The 15,798-nt window shown below is 44.3% G+C and overlaps 1 protein-coding gene across 1 annotated transcript in view; it reads right to left on the bottom strand.

Annotated features, from left to right (window-relative positions):
- lama5 (laminin, alpha 5) overlaps positions 1 to 15,170 on the bottom strand; it is a 73,983-nt gene extending 58,813 nt beyond the window's left edge. The window contains exons 1-2 of the mRNA XM_041061451.1: positions 14,690 to 15,170; positions 9,848 to 10,000 (exon numbers count right to left, since the gene is read on the bottom strand). Coding sequence (XP_040917385.1) covers positions 9,848 to 10,000; positions 14,690 to 14,995 — 459 coding nt within the window. The 5' untranslated portion in view covers positions 14,996 to 15,170. The remainder of the gene's footprint in view (positions 1 to 9,847; positions 10,001 to 14,689) is intronic.
- Positions 15,171 to 15,798: the final 628 nt, after the last annotated feature.

Below are 15,798 nucleotides of genomic sequence, written 5' to 3'. Positions count from 1 at the left end.
GTTTAGCTTGTTAGCATGCTAACATTTTAGCATTAGCACTCAACACAAAAGTGAAGCTGAGGCTGATGGGAGCATCTTTAGTTTTACAGTTATTTTATCAGGAACTGGGAGAAATTAAAACTCGGACTTGATGATAGTGCCACATAAAAAGTTAAGTGCCTGAAACACTGGCATGAAAAAAACCAACTCTGTATATTTAAACCTGGATTTAAGAGTCTGTTTCTCATCAAGCTGGTGAGTTTAATCCAAATCAGACAACAGTAAAATGTGACAGTGTAAAAATCAGTCATAGGAGGTAAAAATCCGGTCTGTCTGTCTCCAGTTCCTCTATCACACTAAATGAGCTCATTGTGTGATAGTGGGCAGACATTAGCATCAGTCTATTCTTAGTCTGGCTTGACAGAGCAGGAAGAAAACCGCTCAAAGTCGCTGGTGTCCTTCAGGGAGGACGAGCCTGGCACAAAGTATTTTTCTGTCTGGGTTTTGTCTAGAGAGGAAGCTGCACACACTCCTCGCACTGCAGCTGGACACACTGCACATCTACAACCTGACCAACCGACAACCACCACCTCAATCTGGGTTTACGAAAAATCTGATTGTTAACTGGAAAACAGAGAAACTGCCAACCTGGTTCCATCAACAGAAACTATTTCTGAGCTGCTGCTGCACGTCACACCCCCACCCCCTCCTCCAATAAAGGTGAAAAACCTAAAATAATAATGTCAAAACCACTGAACCATCTTGAACTGCATGAGACATCAGCCCTAACCTAACAACAATTCCCACTACATTTCAACCAGACCAGAAGTGGGTTAAAGGTGTGTTTGTGTGAAGGATGTTTGGTCTTATATGGATCTGCTCTCTGAGAATGTATGAACAGCTCACAAAGACCTTGAAAAAGCTAAACATCCTACAAATACCAAGAGAGGAAAACTCCTACAGGAGGACGTCGCTCCTGAATTTGAGGAGAATAAATAATGAAGATCTACACAAGTACAGAAACACAGTGCTGTGTTTGCACGCTTCTCAAGTGGCTGATTAGCCAATTTAATCTCCCTTTTTTAATCAATTTCCCATTGAATTGCATTTCCTCTGTGCCTCCCAGTGAAGACACTTCACCAGCCATTCACAACCAACTGTTTCCTCCATGTTTGTTCTCCGCGGCCTTTCTGAATGGGCCAAACACTCTCACTGACACAATGGTGCGATAAAGGGCCCATTGAGAAGTATACTGAATGCTAAGTCATTGGGAGGGCTCAGGACCACTGTGGCATCAAAAGGAGGTTGTGAGGGTGAGCAAACATCAAGAGACAATGGGACTGAGCTGAATGGACGCTCGGGGTTGCTTTGCCTGGAGAAGAGAGCCAACATGTCCGAACCAGATCACAGAGGGCTCGTTTAAAACCGTGTTTCCCCATAGATTCGTATTAAAATATGTCCTGTGGGATCGAATCAAAGGTTGACAGAACCCAGACATAAATGTTCCCAAATGTACTGAAGAAGAACTGAAATTTGGGCAGTAAAGCCACATTTAGAGACCTCAGAGACACGTTTGACTAAGACTAGAACTGCATCTAACAACTACATTCATTTTTTATTATACTGAAAACAGAGAATAATTATAGTTTGGTATTTTTTGCTTAATAAATGATTCAAATGACTAACTGGTGATGTAAATTGTTTCTTTCCTGTAAACTGGACATCTAACTGAGTAAGTCTCTCAGTCCGTCCATTTTCTCTCTTTTCCCTGCAGTAGTAGGACATAAGGAAACTCCAACTGTCTGCCTCAGAAGAAAGGACGGGTGGATGGAAAAGTGATAGAAAAGATAAGGGGGTGAGAGGGAGAAAGAGAAAATGAGGAAACTACAGAGAGAAGATTTAGAGAGAGAAAAGGTGAAAAAGGTTAAAAGATAAGTTCTGCGTTGACAAGGTGAACAGGCCAAGCAACGGGCGAGAGAGACAGGGTCAGTGCATTCAACAGAAAAAGGCTGTGTGTGTGTGTTTGTGTGCGTGTTTGTGTGCGCGTGTGTGTGCGTGTGTGAGCACGTGCATGCATGTGTGTTGCTCCCTAGTCATGCATGATGTCTGTTCCAACCTGCTGATCTGTCACAGGTCAAAGGTCATTGTCAGGCTCTTCAGTTCACTTCCTGTGGCTTTGAACTCCCCGACACACACACACACACACACACACACACACACACACACACACACACACACACACACACACACACACACACACACACACACACACACAGCATCAAAAGGACAACTGTGGAGAGTCACAGGTCAGGATTTGACAAATCAGATCAAAAAGACAAGGAACAGTGCTGTAGAAGAACCTGGACACACACACACACACAGACACAGACACACACACACACACACACACACCCAATGACTGACAGAAACAAGAGTGGGAGGGGACGTCTTATAATCACTTCCTCTGCTCTGATAATCACACACTCACAGCATTTGACATTTCAGTCAAAGATAGAGTATGAATGCCTTCCTTTCTGTTTCTGTCTTTCCCAGCTGGAGTCCTTCTCTTCTTTTTTTCTGCTCTCTTGTCCTCCTCTCACCCCTTCCTGTCCTCCTCCTTAAACTATTCATCTCTCACTCACTCTCTCCTTCCTCCTTTTTTTTACTCTTTCCCTTACAGCCCTTACAGTTTCACCTCCTCAACCTTTTTTTCCCCATATTCGTCTTCCAATATCCAGACAACGGACTTAAATCCTTCTGTTTCACTGCTTACTGCTTAATTAGCTTTGAAAGCTGGTGTTTACAGTCAAACTGAAAGTCAAGTCATAGAGATATGAAACAGGTAGCCAGCAAATTCAGCAAATGGACCTGGTTCTGAATGTCAAAACAGGGTGCAGTGGAATGCACTGTGTGTTATTTCAGATGATGAAAATTACCTTCATTTTACTTGGATCTGTCCCGGCATTTATCTAAATTTGTCAAAATAACAAACTGAAGCTACAAGTGTGGGTGCGTTAACTCTGCCAACGTCCACACACCCCCGATCAGCTACAACAACACACAGAAGCAGACAGCTAAAAAATATCAGCCAGCTATTCTGAACTCCCGTCCTCCCTGCCTCCATCCATCCATCATTCCTGCTTTATTCTGGTTTAGATATGACATCAACATCTCTTTTTCCTCTTTCTCTCTTTTCACTCAAAGCTGAATCACTCCTATTAAGGTCAGATCTGTCTCTCCCTCTCCCTCTCTCTCTGCACCTCTTATTCTCCCCCTCTTCACTCATTTTCCTGCCCAGTACACATAATGAATGACTGAAAAATGTGCGCTGTGTGTCAACGTTTGTGTGTTTGTGTGAGGACAGAGTATTAGAGGCAACGTTTAACCCTGAACGAGAGGGACAGACGGGAAAACAGGAAGATGAAGGCCGACGGTGACTGAAACAAGAGTCACCGAAGAGGACGGAGGAGTGGAGAGAGGAATGAATGAGGGCTTCTGTTGACCCCCAGAACGACGGCCAGGGCGCTACAGAGCAAAGAAGGCTTAAAGAAGAAACAGAAAGAGGGCCAGTATTAAAAGATGTGACTAAAACGTGTGGTTGGCTGAGTCACTGTGGAAAATGCCGCAAAAGAAAGAGAAAGAAAAAAGTCGAGAACTGGAGACTTACTGATGATAACATATAAATCCCCTCTGAAACATTCACACATGAATAAAATGCAACAGAAACAGATACTCACAGCTAAACAACATGAAAAAGGTCAGCAGTGGTGCAGTGACTCTGACAAGAAACAACACACACAACGACGCTTTGTGCAACAACAGAGAATACAAGCTAACGTTGTGCGACCTGCCCAGCACCAGACTGCAGAAAGTCAAAATAAAGAAGTGACTGGAGAACAAACGAATGAAGCACATTTCTGAGCTCGACCTAAAAGACCAGTGGCCAAATGATGATTTACCACTGCTACTACACTCAGGTTTAAGATTTTTTTTTCTACCTCTTTCAATAACTTGTAGCTAACAGTGTGTTTTAGCGGTGCAGACAGAGACCGACAAAGAAGAATTCAGGAGAGAGAAAAAGTGACACAGAGGAACAGGAGAGAGTTATTTGACGTCCATCATATCTGTTTTAATTCCCTTTTTTTCCTGCTTCTTTCCATCATTACTGTGTCAGTCAAACAGTCTACAGAAGAGTCTTTGTGGCTGGAGAATCAGAGACGAACAGAGAGCAGAGTGGACGAAGGACAGAGCGAAGGGAGAGGCGGGGAGGGTGACGGCGATGCAAGGGTGTGAGGGGAAAAACGGAGCGTGAGACATTACAGTGGATAAGACGTGCACACATGCACATGCGCACGCGCACACATGCGCGTGCACGCACACACACACAGAGGTAAGGCATCCCACCTGAAGAGTGTGTTTAAAAAAACAAAACAAAAAAAATGGAATTGTCTATTCGGAGCCAAACCACAAACAAAACACACACACACACACACACACACAGGTTCTGGACTGAGAATGTGGTTCCCATGCTCCTCACTTGTAAACAGCAGAATTGGCAGAGAATACACTGATTGTAATCAGAAAACCACACACATCCGTACTAACACACACACACACACACACACACACACACACACACACACACACACACACACACACACACACACACACACACACACACACACACACACACACACACACACACACACACACACACGCACGCACGCACACACACACACAGACACACAGAAGTGATCTCAGACTGCTGAATATCAAGTGATAGAAATTAGTCATTTAAAACCCATCACCCATGATCCTGTGAATTGTGGAGTTACAGTATTAATTGTCTTTTTAAGGCCAAGGAAACCCACACCGACCTCACAGAACTATCTGTGACTTAATCAGCAGCTCACATTCATCTGCTGGTTGAAGAAAAGACAAACACAGAAAATAAGTGGTAACCCCACTAAATACAAAAATCTACAGGTGACGGTCGGCTGCAGCTGCTCAGTTACAACCCGAAGCATCTGAGTGTCGGCCTCGTGCGTCAGGGTCTTTAGAGAGTTTGGGCTGGGTCAGAAACTGTTGCGACACGTGGATCTATAAAGTCCACGTGATATCAACCTTGACATCAAACTTAATTAATTTTTGGAGCTAAAGTGCTTCAAGCATGTTTGAAGCGAGATCAGCGTCACCCTCAAACAAGCTGACTGAACTTCTCCAAATATAACCCTCAGTGTAACCTCCACCCTGCAGCTCAGAGCCGCGGGCACTTTATAGGTAGGTCTGACGTTCAAACCACATCAATGGCAGGAAGCATTCAGTCAGGAGCAGCTGGCACCATGCTCCATCTTACGCACGGCAAACAATGGAGCTGCATCAACACTGCATGTGAGTGTGTGCATCTGAGTCTCTTTGTTAGTGTTTGTCCTGTAGGGAAATCTGTCAGTGCACACGGGAAATGAAGGACACATGACAGTGACCAAGATTAAGAAGCAGCCGTGCAGCACTGACTGAATCTGTAATGCCAGAAAAAGTATTTGCTTGATTCAGATTTGGTGAGTTCTGTCCATTCTGAAGGCAGTTTAAAGGGTTAGTTCAGCCAAATTTAAAAAGAAAGTTAACCAGGAAGTGTTTTGATCATCAAGATCCATTCACCTCCACTGTACTGGAGTATCAGAAGAAACCTCGCACACAGATGTCTCAGACCCTGGAGGAATGAAAACCCAAACTGTCTGCATGTAAGTGAAGCTGTTATTTGGGTGAACTGACCCTTTAAGTATCTTCTGCAATGAGACAAAGACACTTCAGATTCCTGAAGCTGCAGATCTGAGGCAGCTCTGCAGGACTGAGGTCTCTGACAGGTTTGAGGACAGGGGGACACATGAAATGTGAAATTTCTGTGACTTTAAAAAGGAAGATCATGGAAAACAGGACCTCACCTGAGGAACATGCACACACAGACACACACAGACACACACACCACGACACATTCCCAACAGATGCCTATATTGTGCTCTAATAATAGGCTGCTGAAACAAACATCCCTTTCTCTTCCTCTGTCATCTCCTCCTCCTCCTCCTCTTTCCATGCCTTCAGCCTCTGTCTCCTGCTTCCCCTCACTTTTCATCCACTTAATACCTCCTTCCCACCCTCCTCTTTTCCACATTCTAGCCCTCCTCCCTCTCCTGCTTCTCCTCCTCCTCTTCTCTTCCTGGGAATTTTGCTTCACCTTGCCTTTGAACTGTATTTATTGCTCCTTCGTGCCACCTATTATTGGTCTCCTTGTTATTTTCCATCTCTCAGCCCTCTCCTCCTCTTCATCTCCTCTCTCTCTCCCATCTCCGCTACTTGTGATAACAATCCTTCCACTATTACACACCTGAGGAATGAAACTGCATGCAAATACACATCTGTGTACAGAGCGAACACACACACACCAACATTGCGTCACTCTTAGCGTAGACAACGGTGAATTGTGCTGAAAGGGGTATGAGCTCATCTCGGATGATTCATGTTCTTCCTACAGTTCATCAGGTAGCCATTCCTCTTCCATCTCGTTAACTTCCACTTCTCTTTCCCAGTGCGCAGATAAAACCGGAATAAACTTCAAATCCTTGTAACTGCATGAAGGCGCCATAGTTTGATAAGCTTCAAGGCTATGTCACAAAAACATAAATTTAGCAGTGTCACTCGTACTATTACTATCACCACTGCTAACATTGCTACAGCTGCAGCTGTGTCATTGCATAGCCACAGTGAACAGGAATAAAGAAGTAATGGTTTGACAGAGAAGTTAAAAAATGTCATGCTAAAGCACAAGTGTTTTCCCAGGAGTAAGAGATGCTGTAAAAGACACATTCATGTTGGACTTTTAAAGACCTACAGTAAATATATCTTTGTTTTTCAGGTAAACTGTTGCATTAAAATATAGAGAAATATGGAAATATGTCAATGCAGAAGAATAAAAAAAGAAATGGCAATAAAAAAAACAGGACGATAAAACAAAGCTTGAGAAAGAGTCAGACCTGGACAGATGAGGACATGAAAGATGAGAAGCTGGAAGAGAGGGTGGAAGCTGACTTGGGGAGTGGAAGATGAAGAGAAGAATGTGGAGAAAGAGGAAAAACATTGGGAGGTGAGAGAACAGCAGGTGAGAAAACAGGAGAGTGGGTCTCACTTTTGAAGAATTCCCTACGAAAATGTTAAGGAGGAGAATAAGGGGCAGGGCTTATGAGGAAGAGGATGATGGTGAAGAGGAATATGAGCAGAGGAAAGAAGACAGGAAGGTGGATGAGAAAGAAATGCTCTATACTGGGCAAGTGTTATCTGTAGAAGATAGGCTGAATGACTGGTTCAGATAGAGAAGGGGGGACTCATGCTCTTGATTTAAAGAATCAAAGAGACAGTGGAAAAAAGACAGAATATGGGAACAAGGAAAAAATGATGAAAAAAAAAATCAAACCGTGATGACGTGTTAAAGTCATTTATAAGATGCAACCTGCAGAGGAACCCTTGTTTTTCAGATTCCAGTAAAATATGTTTAATAAACTGAGGGTGGGGTGGGTGCAGGCTGTGCTTGGTACACACCTGCTGCTGCAGAGCTCTGATACAGTCACGCTGATAGTGACTGTACAGTGAATTTAGCGCCAACTGAATTCCACACCGAGTGAGTTTCATCTGTAATCTAAATGTTCAGCGAGCTCACACATCGGCCTGACAGTACCTCAGAGACTGATGTCGCCTTTGGTTAATCAGCACAAAAAAAAAAAACAACAACATGTAAAAATGTCAATCTGAGAGACAGTTCATACTGTTTTCAGTCTTTGTGCTAAGTCGGCTGGCAGTAGCATCATGTTTAGCAGACAGAGTGGTATCAAACTTCTTATCTGACTGATGTGCATTTCCTAAAATGATGAAGTTTCCCTTTAAGTGTGTATGTTATAGTTTCCTTGACTTATATATATATATATAGAGGTTTAGAGGTAGGTAGGTAGAGAGAGAGAGAGAGAGAGAGAGAGAGAGAGAGAGAGGGAGAGAGAGAGGGAGGGGAATTAGGGGTAATTTAACAAGCCTTCCCCTCTGCGGGTTGAGACAGGTTAACTGACATTCCAGTCTCTCCCTCCTCTCTTTCTCTTTCATTCAGACAGAGGTAGGGGGTTGAGGGGTGTGTGTCTGTGTGTGTGTGTGTGTGGTGGGTCCTCAACACACTGTCACTAACACACACACACACTCGTAATCCGTGGCCTTAGCCCACCTACATTCTTTCAAGACAAAACTGCAACCTGGTAACTAGAGACCCTGCACCTCTCTCTCCCCTCTCTCTCTCTCTCTCTCTCCTCTACCTTTTCCTCTGAGCAGTGATGCCATCCTGAAAACATTTCCATGTGATGTGTAGATAGTAAACATCAACTTTAGTAAACATCAGCTTGATCATGTGCAGATAAAGTGTCCTGCAATGGAGATGGAAATGCAGGAACAATTTAAAGTTTGAAACAGAGCTCATGTTCGTCTCTGAGGCTGCTGCCTGCTGGCAGCAGGTTTTTCTACATATTCTACATTCTACAAAATGAGACGTTTGAAGATGCCTCATTTGGCTTTTTCACATTTCATAGATTCATAATTAATCAATCAGTCGCAAAAAATAATCAGCAGGCGAATCAGTGATGAAAATAAGCGTCAGTTGTAGCTCTGCTGGTAGCCACTGCTGTCATCCAGTCTGCATGTACTCAGAGCCTCACTGATTATGAGAGCACACTGCTGAGCGCTCAAAGTATTCATGTTGTTTTTTAAAAGACTTTTTAGTCAAACTTTTATTCCTGCCACAAGGTAAACAAGCTTCTAAAAGCTTTTACAAGCTACACACAGATCCCTGCTCCTCTATTGAGAGAGAGAGAGAAAGAGAAAGAGGGGGAAGAAAGCAAAGAGTGAAGAGAAAAGGAACGAAAGATGGAAGAGCGAAGGGGAAACTGAATGCCATCACAGAAAACACACTTGTCAGGACCACAAGTGCGCACACACACACACACACACACACACACACACACACACACACACACACACACACACACACACACACACACACACACACACACACACAATGAATGGCTCTTCACTGATGAACGAGGAAGGCACTCGAGCAGGAGAGCCCGGCACAAAGGAGTCACCTTCACAAACATAAAAAGGTTGCTCAAGAGCGACGTTGAAAAACACAAAAAGGTTAACTTCTTAAGTCTCAGGGAGACTGAGTGAAGCTTTTCTGTGCTGTGTACGTGCCTGAATGTGTCCCTGTGTATGTGACAATGTGCACATGCTATATGTTTATATGGGAGGATCGGTTTTCCTGATAAATTCAATGCAACATCAGTGAGAACAAACAGAGCATCCTGCCAAGAACAACAGCCCTAAATTCAACGAGACTGAAGCAGTAATGGTTTGATTTTACAGACTTGAGCTTTAGGAGGCTGATTTATCACAGAGGTTCACTGGTAAAGAAGTTAATGGGCTGATTTATTCCACATTCATTATCAGAGCAGAGAGGCTGAACAGCTGAGTGAGCTGAGTTTACCAGCAGCCAACAGGTGGCTGTGAGGGTGACTACAACCAGTGACTGCGACTTAACTTTCCAAAATCCTAAACAACACAACACACATTCAGCGTAACATCCCAATTTTTGACTCATTAAAATCATGACGACCTCACAGGCTGAAACCTCTGGAAACAGCAAAGCACAGCAAAAAAAAACCCACTGTGATGTTCCAGAACACAGAGGAGGAGGAAAAACAGCTCCACGGAACACAGAGAGCAAAACATGATGCAAACAGCAGACTGCGATCCACCAAAGACAACCATAACTGGTGAGTCCTACCTGTCCGAGGTCCAGGGTAACGTTCACCTCGTTGTACTCAGTGCTGCGGGACAGAGGCGGGCTCTGCCACCATCGCTCTGTCCCGTCGATGGCGTTGGTGATGGGATGGGCGCGATCGCTGTCCCCCTGGCTGCAGATGTCACAGTACTGGCCCTGAGAAGACAGACACAGAGGTGCTGTTAATCTTTAGTTGAACACATAAGCGGCACTGTGGCAGGAGTCTCATACTTTACTTGTGACCTTGAGGAAAAACATTTGGGGCAGAAATCTTTTATTGATTTATGATACCACGTGTCCTTGACTCGCTAATAGAAGATGCTAATCACTCCGGCATCCCTACATTTTATTTTTGGTCTTTGAATTGGGTTCTGATGATGAGATAATTCATCAGATCTCATAGAGAGAGCACAACAGCTTCCATGAGCCTCAACAGAAGAGGAGGAACTCAGTGCAACACCTGCTGTCGTCTTTGGTTGGAGAGAAAACTTGTATCTAAACCTCTCTGACAAAAACAAACAAAAAAAAAAACAATTACATTTCAGTCTTACAGGTCGACTGTGGAGAACGAATTTCAGGCTCCTGCTTAGAGAAACTCAGACAGGGTGTTATTGATTAACACACATTGGTTAATTGCTGGCTCTGACCCTTCAGCCTTCAAGTTCCAGCCCAGAGGGACTGGACTGTAACGTAAAGACTAAACCACTGCAAAGTCTTTCAGAGTCACAATAAACATCTATGAAAGGAGGAGATTTATTTCACAACTGTCTGCCCCTGAAGCGACCTGGGTCAGATTTCTTACATTTCAACAGAAAGGTGACTCCACGCTGGTTAATGCAAGAGCGAGGCTCAAGCTTGTATTATATTTCTGCTTGTAGGTTTTAGTTTTCTCATAATTTCAATCCCTGTGGCCCAGTCTGCCTGTTTTGCCGTTTACAGTCTTCCGTGGCAGCACAGTGTATTATGTGGAAAAAGGAACAGGGTAGAAATTCATTCCCATTTACATTCTTCCTCCAGATAGAACCAACACCGTCCACTGGGACTATCGGCGATGAAACACAATGCACTTTTGCTACTATGAGGCTCTATATCTATCAAGTAGTGCATGGTACAGTAACATCCACAAATTCAAAGAAAAGGTTGAAAACTCCTCAAAAAAGAAGGAGGTAGGTGAATTGGCACCACATTAGTAAAAGCAAGGTGTGCAGAATATTATCTTAGAGTGGTCACTCTCAAAAATGGCCCATTAATGGTGATTGATAGCATCATTTAGTCTCTGCCTGGTGAGTTTCATACTGTAATAAAGTGAATGGAGGTAAATGGTCCATGTCCATGTCCACTTGAACTGACCCCTGCACGTCTTTGCTTGTGAAGCTTCTTCATTCTTAGCTAATCCCAGTTTGGTTGTCTGAGCTTTTAACCCCATCACTGCTGGCTGTGTAAGCGTTAGCATAAACTAAACATGCACGGACCTGAACAAAAGGCTGGGTCAGGAGATGTTATCACTGCAGGTCACTGCAGGTCACTGAGGTCAGAGGTCACTGCTCGCTATCTGACTCCACCCCGCTACCTCTTCTCCTCTCTCGTCTTCCTCTCTGATCATCTGTCAATCAGCCTCTCATAGATTTTGCACAGCCTCAAATTAGTCAGTCATTAGTTATCTCTGCACGCTACAAATCAGCCCCTCAGATCAGTTATTTGTGCTAAAACAGACATTCGTTTCAATCAAACTGTTGTGGATTCTTACTCTTTTCACATCCTTGGTTCTCTGTGTATTTGTAATTTGTTTAATATGTCATTCAGTATTAATTGCTCTCCTGTTGTCGTGTGAAACCTGAACCCACAGAGCGGGTCACAGCACCTCGACAACATCACAGAGGGCACCGGGAAACCACCTCCAGTCAACAGCTGAATGCAGAGAAATGAATATAAATAAAGGAGATTAAGTTGGTGGTGCACGAAAAATTTCATGGCAATGTCCCACCCTGAAAGTGGCATGTCGAAAGGACGAGGCAGGTGCTTGGTGTAGTGAGACGTCAGGGAGTCTGCTTAATGTATTTCTGCCGGCCTGTCAAACTCTCTTTCACACTCCTTCTTTCTTCTTTTTCTTGGTTTTCTTTCACAACACCCGCTCACTCCTCTCCTGTCACTTCCCTTTAAAAGCGAGGACATCAACGAAAAGGCCACCTGGAGATGAACATGTAGAGCACAGTCTCACCTCCCTCTGGGTTACATGCGCTTTCATTCAACCGTTTTTCATCTCTCTTCCCATCTCCTTCTTTCCCTCCACCTTTAGGTGAACGAGCAAAACTCTCTGGCTCTCTCTGAGTGAGGAATTCATGTCCCCAGGCACAGTCAAAGTGTTACTCAGCCAACACCTGCCACTTTATGTAATTTATCTTTTTTTCTCCCTTAACAAAACACGCTGCCTTTCTCATACTGTACTTCCTCTAACATTCTCTCTTTCTCCCTCATCTGTTTGTCTTTTTTCCCTCTACATAATCTGTCCTCTCCGTCTCTCCTGCTTCCATGGGACATGATATCAGTATTTCATGACTGTTGAAGTTTCATGGAAAAGCATTTCAGTCTGGATAAAAGTTGGACGGACTGATACTGAGTGACACTGAGTCCAGCTGCTAGCATGGCTAAAACTGAGTGATTGATCGATTGATCAATTAATATGATTATAAGAGAATGTGGAAAGAGATGGAGATGGCAGTAAACAAAATTTAGTCCCAGGTTCAGATTACTTTTTGATTTTGCTGTGTTTTATAGAATAAAAAGGATTCTTAAACTTTTCTAACAATTTTCACAGACAAGCGCACACAGACGCGCATACGCACACGCGCACACACGTGCACACACACACACATTCCAATCTGTAGTCCTCCTCCTGCTGTTTTTAATTAATAAAAACACTCTCACCTCTTGCTGTCAAATCAAAACAGGATTAACCTCAACACAGAAAAGAGTGTAGAGCTCTGTATGTATGTATGTGTGTGTGTGTGTGTGTGTGTGTGTGTGTGTGTGTGTGTGTGTGTGTGTGTGTGTTTGTGTGTGTGTAGGTGTGCGTGCATTGCTCTGCGGGTGCAGTAACCCAACAAGTGGGCCAAGACACAATGGCTCGGCAAAGTGGGCTAAAGCTCTTAGCCCGAACACATAATGCACCGTTCCTTGAGCTAATGAGCAGATTTCTTGGCTTCATTTTGGAGATTTCCTGAGCTAATTACGCAGCAGCATCGCCACTTCAACCAGAGGACGACTACATGAAAACTCTGATGAGGGAATATTCCACCTAATCCTCAGCGTGGAGAGGATGAAGTGGGTAAAATGTGGTTGGGATCACGTCTGTATTTACAAAGGGAGAATCCCACAGGACAGAGAGTTTAACAGCAGAGGGGCAATTTACCAACTGACCTGATATTAATTAGCAATATACTAATTTATTCTTTCACCCATCGGAGGAGGGATGAGTGTTTTTCTGTTCTTAAGTTAGATCATTTCATAAACAACTTGAAAACCTGAAAGTATCTTTAAAACCTTTTATCTCTGAAGCCCCCAAACACCCCTCAGGGCATGTGATCTCATGTTTTGTTGGCTTAGTCTTTACAACCAAACAACCCTTCAGACTTCCTGCTGTTCATTCCCTCACCTCTACTGATCAATCTATCTTTACCTCACCAACTTTACATCCCTATCTTTTTGCCCGATCTCCCTCAGTTTCAGTTCAAAGGGTACTTATCAGCATCGATGTCACATGTTTTAAACATGAGAAGAACATGAGACATTAGAAGTGACAGAACTTTTCTGTTCCTCTCTGACTTATGAGAACACATAAATGACCATCATCGCCTCCAGCGGAGGCATCTCTCGGGTCTTGATGATCTCGCGGGAATAGAGCGGATAAACCCGGTCTGATTGGAGGACACGGGTCAGTCCCCGCGAGGAATGTGGAGAACAGGTGGGAGATAGAGAGAGAGAGAAGGCAATAAGCCTGCATGTTATCACCCACAGGGCTGATTTAATGGTTAACCCGTGAAACTGCAATAATCCTTTGAATGTTAACTAGTGATACATGGACGCTGAATTGTCAGACATACAATAGGCCTGCTGTTGGTTTTTCAAGCTCAAAAACTCATCATCACATTAAAAACTCATCTACAAAACACATGTAGTGGTTGACGAGGAAACCTAATCAACGAGTCTGTACTTATATAAGTGGCCTGTGTTAAGTGTTGCCAAGTCCTACAAAGGAAGCAGTGCATGAAATAATGACTTGGCACAGCAGTTTCAGGAGATTCACGCACACTCCTGACCCCCTCTGTTCAACACCGTACACTGAGTGCAGTGAAGTGTGCAGGCTGGCATCTGCATGCAAGGTCTAACATAAGAGACATGGGATTACACATGAAGGTTGGTGAGAGAAAACCAAGCAAACTGCTGTAAAAGTAAATTGTAGAGGGGTACGATACAAATGAGCATGTACCACAAACATACCGCGAGAATACCCGGAGTATTACTGCAATTAAACAGGTCAAAATCTCTGTAAATTCAATTATATGCATTACAGATGCATTAGAGGCCCCTAATGTAATATCATACATATACTGGAGCAGTGTTATTGCAATGCTACAGGACATACAAATGCAATTAAGCTTGATGAACTCTCTTTAAACTCACTGCGGCGCTGCGGGTCTCTGGGGGAACATTAGGAAAATTGGGCTATAATTAACCCTCAGGACAAGATAAGAAATATCGTAGTGAAATTAAAACTTCACCGGGACCATTGATTCTGCTGACTCATTATCAGCAGAGTCCATAGAGTTTTTTTTTTCTCCTGCTCACCTGGATGGTCTGGCTCGGGTCTCCGGACACCGGGCCTCCGACCAGCTTGCAGTACAGGTCGTGCACAGCCCTGCCGGTGTCGTCCTCCCCGCAGGTCGCCGTGGCGGTAATCTTGGTGCCCTCGGCCAGGTTGAAGTAGGGCGGGTGCAGGCTGTACCCGTTCACCCCGTTGGTCGGCAGCTCCTGGGCCGAAGCGAAGTGGCACCAGGTCACAAACAGCGTCCGGAGCAGCAGCGCGACCCGCGTCTGGCTGCGCTGAGCCGGGGAGAGCGAAACACCGAGCGGCGCCGGTCCGCTCGCCATCATTTCCACCTGTCCCCTCGACTCCTGTCCGACCAGAAAAGTTTGAGGGACAAATTAATCTGACTGTAAGGAGAGATGAGTCGTTAACTTCTGTGGCAGGGAAGCATCTGGAGTGAAAATAAAGGGAAATGTGCTGCAAACTGCAGAAGAGAGAGGGAGGAAGGGGAGGAAGTTTGTAGTCCTGGAGAGCGGCGCGTCGAGGTTTCTGCCCTCTCCCTCTGTGTGTCGCTCCACCAGGCACCTACTCCAGCTCAATCTGCAGTCATCCCCCCTCCCCTCTGCCAACACAGAGGGGAGGGAGGAGGAGGAGGAAGGGACAGCTTCTTTCAGTGCTCACAGTTTGAATGGTAAAGTTACATCATTCTCTTTAAGCAGCCATCACGGTTCATTAATTGGCTCAATTAAATGAATCTAACGTGGAGAGTTTTCTTTTCTCTCATTCCTCATATCTTTCCCTTCCAGCTTCCTTTCTTCTCGAGTCTCTTTTCTCTCTTCCTGTCCTTTTCCTTCCTTCTTTTTCCATTTTTCTCCTTCCTCTTTTTCCTCCCATTCACTCATTAATCTGACTTTCCTGCAGATCATCCGCAAAGAAACCAAACAACAATGGGAAATCAAACCACACACACACACACACACACACACACACACACACACACACACACACACACACACACACACTCATAAACACAGTTAGAGGAATGGGCATTCAAACTGCAGACGCACATACAAACAAATAAAAACAGTTGGACAGGTGCTCAAGACAAACACACACATACACAGACGGCCACACAGTCAGACTCTTCTCA

The sequence above is a fragment of the Toxotes jaculatrix genome, chromosome 2 (assembly GCF_017976425.1).
Source record: "Toxotes jaculatrix isolate fToxJac2 chromosome 2, fToxJac2.pri, whole genome shotgun sequence".
NCBI classification, from domain to species: Eukaryota; Metazoa; Chordata; class Actinopteri; family Toxotidae; genus Toxotes; species Toxotes jaculatrix.
The sequence above is the reverse complement of the archived record's forward strand: the minus strand, read 5'-3'. Positions and strand labels throughout refer to the sequence as shown.